General features: G+C 35.6%; 1 protein-coding gene across 1 annotated transcript; it reads right to left on the reverse strand.

The window, feature by feature from the left end:
* Nucleotides 1-461: 461 nt before the first annotated feature.
* On the reverse strand, nt 462-3,214 carry LOC117213204 (putative fatty acyl-CoA reductase CG5065). Its single transcript, XM_033458560.1, has 7 exons — nt 2,897-3,214; nt 2,492-2,808; nt 2,145-2,392; nt 1,730-1,913; nt 1,270-1,455; nt 921-1,175; nt 462-849 (listed from the first exon to the last, which is right to left on the reverse strand). The coding sequence occupies exons 1-7, from the start codon at nt 2,993-2,995 to the stop codon at nt 771-773; spliced, it is 1,368 nt and encodes a 455-aa protein (XP_033314451.1). The 5' UTR covers nt 2,996-3,214; the 3' UTR covers nt 462-770.
* Nucleotides 3,215-3,633: the final 419 nt, after the last annotated feature.

Below are 3,633 nucleotides of genomic sequence, written 5' to 3' on the forward strand. Positions count from 1 at the left end.
CTTCGTTTAACCAATTAAAAACGAAGCCTATTCCCTCACTCTCCTAAATAACATCGGCACCAACAAATCCGATGGTCCCGTGCGCTAGACACACCCATCCTTAGTTTTCCTCCGACACATCATCGTCTCCCAAGACTTTACTGTTTTCGCATCCTTCGAACGATCAACATCCTTCGAGCGGGTTATTCACCAATCTCGTACATACGCACCAGTGTAACTATCCTCGTTATAAGTTGTGGAATAAACGGTGAAATATAACTTACTACTGTGTCATATTCAATCAACCACCTCTGTTATCCTAACCGAAACAGGGGAACGACTACTTCGCGGCGTCGATTCACCGAATCGTAGCGAGAATTTACGCCTCTCGCTGACGCGTTTTCCTCGCGACCGCGTCTCTCCGCGATCGGTCGTAACAGTAGTAAATATTACTATTTTTCTCTATATAATCATTTTGTTGTTTAGCATAACGTAAAGACACGCCGCAGAATTTTTATGTAGAAATCATCTTTAAACAAACACTTAAAGGTGATGTATTAACGTTCGCAGATGTTATTGTACTAGAAACATCGAGGAGTAAAGGTGTTGTCATGTATGATAAATCAGAAACCGTGTGTATATAAATACATACATCCTTATTAAGCAATGTCATAAATGAATTTATTTAGAAATGAAACGAGTGGAAAGACAAAATGAAAGGAATGATGAATCTCTCATTTATAAAATTCTATTTATATTGTTCTTGGTTCGAAGAGAAAACAGTAAAATAGTCAGTACACTAAACATAGTATTATCCTTAGCAAAATTATTATACCGGATGTTTTGGTGATCTGATGTACCCAGTACAACCTGAAATAACCGAAAATATATGTATTTATAAAAGTTCCTATTCTTTTATACGAAGATACTTTTATACGCACCTTGATAATCGTTGTCGGGCTGTTGACTTAAACTCTTGTTTTAGAATAAATTTCCTAATTCCCATTAGGTAAGTTGCAACATACTTCTCCCAATTCATATCCCGTAAATCTAGTTTGACCATATCGCTGTCATTCAACATTTTCACCTTCTTGGCCAAGTCGGAACAGTTATCCTGTTGAAAAGTCCATTCGTTCAAGGTGAAATGCACTACCGATGTGAACAGTTTGTTGCCATTTTTTAGAAGTTTCATCATTCTAAAATATTATTTTTAATTATTATTGTAGATGAACACAAAGATTGTCCCAGAAAGATTGTCCTCGTTATTCAAGGATCGATAGGTTTACTCACATTGGTTTACTACCTCGGAGTCTTAAAAAGATATCTATGATGAACGCAGGCAAAATATACGGAATTACACTCAGAACGTTGTAAATATATCTATTAGTTATTATTGAACAACCCGGGTACCATAGCGTATCGTTCATCGGAGTTTCTATGCCACATTTCACCACGGCATCTTTCATCTGACCCCATCTTGCGAATTGAAATAATTACATTTGTACAATCAATCGAATTACGCTTAAAGTAAAGTTTATTACTATCCGAGTATCTCAGGAAATATTATGCAATTAAATAAGTATTACATTACATCACTATCTTCCTAAATTATCGTATTCTGATCACAAATGGACTTTTATTTTCTATGTTTGTTTGCGCATTGTCTACATTACTTAAATAAACTGAATTTTTTTGGAATACTGTAACAATCGAATTACATTAGTTAAAATATATTCGTAAGAAATATTACTTAAAAGGGTATGCGTTGCTGGTGCAGTTGTAAACTTTAACTTCATGATCAGGATGTAGCGTGACATGCCATGCAGTACATATTATCGTGTCGACTACGAAATCGACAGGCACTACATCCAATCTTGCATCTCTCCTACCTCGTATCGCTGTTGCACATCCTTTACTTACTAGCAGAATGACACCTGGTAACATTAAATTGGTTTAGAAATTATTTGTGATTTTCGATTATCAGAAATGTAGCACTAAATAGATTGGATTGAATTCTCATAATTGTGAACAACAACAAACATGAACTATAATAAGTATGATCTGGTGGAAATCCTCTCATTTTAGATTAACAATAGATTAACTATACTTTTCCGAAATATGACGAGTATTGAACAATTATCATTGAGAAATATTTATAAAAATACCTGTTAATGCAGAAATATTGTGTATCCAACCAGGACATGGTTCTTCCAAAGAGGCACCAACTATGCTTGGCCTCACTATTGCAACTGGCAGATCTTTGCACTTGCTTGCTACAACCTGCTCTGCTAAATTCTTACTGAATGTGTATGTGTTTGGATATGTTTTTAAAATCCTATTTTCTATTTCATTAATCGACCTTTCGTCGAATTTGTCACACATATCGATCACCTCTGAAGCTTTCAAACTCGTGCTGCAAAATTAATAATAAGTGAACATATTCTTCGAGCTATAATTACAAATATAATATTCGTAAACCGTGGAACAACGTTATCATATAACTTATTCTTACGTATAAACTTTTTCCTCAATCTCATGTAGATTCGCATTACTAAAAGCTGTGCTGACGTGGACGAAGCTAATCGGATGCTTTAGTTCGCTCCAAAGCTCGATGACACGGGCGGTGCCTTTTGTATTCACATTAACAGCCACGTGTAACGGTTCGTTGAATCTCACAGTGGCCGCGGAGTGAAACACTATGTTTACTTTCTCTAACAACAGACTTCTATCTTCTCGCGAAAGACCTAAATCTGGCAGACTCACGTCACCTTTCACGGGGTAAACTTTGCTCAAAACTGAGGGATGTTTCGCTTTAATGTTATCGTATATCTGAAAACGAGAATTCCAGAAATGACAGTCAATCAATTTGGCTCCTGACAGGCTTAAACATTGGAGGAAACAAGTATTATATACGAACGGGATCATCTATGATCTTTTTAAATCGTTGTTCTATCGTTTCGTTAGTTTTTGGGCGAATTAGTATAAAAATGGCAGCGATGCGTGGACACACGCGCATCAGTTTTTCCAGTATACCTATTCACACGAATCCGGTTGCTCCAGTCACAAGGATCCCACTACCAGCGTAGAATTCCTCGAGCGAATTCGTCTTATTCAATCCTTCATTGGTCCCATTTTTATTCGTTTCTTTATTGATTGTATCCATGTCTCAGGATCTTCACACTTTCAGTTCCAATATTTACCATAGACTGGCATTCCCGACAGACAGTAAGTGGAAACGTCTTGTAAATAATATACCATATTAGTTATAATTGGGATTTTGTTATATATTACCTTCTAAAGAAATCTACGTAATTCAACAATTATGGTTTCCTTATGCATGAATCAAGTAATTGCGTTAAGTTAATGATCCAGTGTAATGTACAAATATATTTCTATGTGGGGAAGTCGTTCATCAAATAAAGAGAAAAGTTAAAAGAGCTATGCGACGCTGCAAATACAATTTTTCATGCGGCTGTACATTAATCTGTATTATTGCATATTACTCCATAAAACGATATCTTAGTTGATGCTTTATTAATACTTAATCTTTATGTAGTTTTGTTTCACGTCTGCATTTTTTATTTTATGTGTATGCTTGTGAGTATTATAATATACCGTGATCAGAATTTGTGTGGAAAATGTGTGTGGTTCATG

This window comes from Bombus bifarius, unplaced genomic scaffold, assembly GCF_011952205.1.
Source record: "Bombus bifarius isolate JDL3187 unplaced genomic scaffold, Bbif_JDL3187 scf7180000008521, whole genome shotgun sequence".
Lineage (NCBI taxonomy): Eukaryota > Metazoa > Arthropoda > Insecta > Hymenoptera > Apidae > Bombus > Bombus bifarius.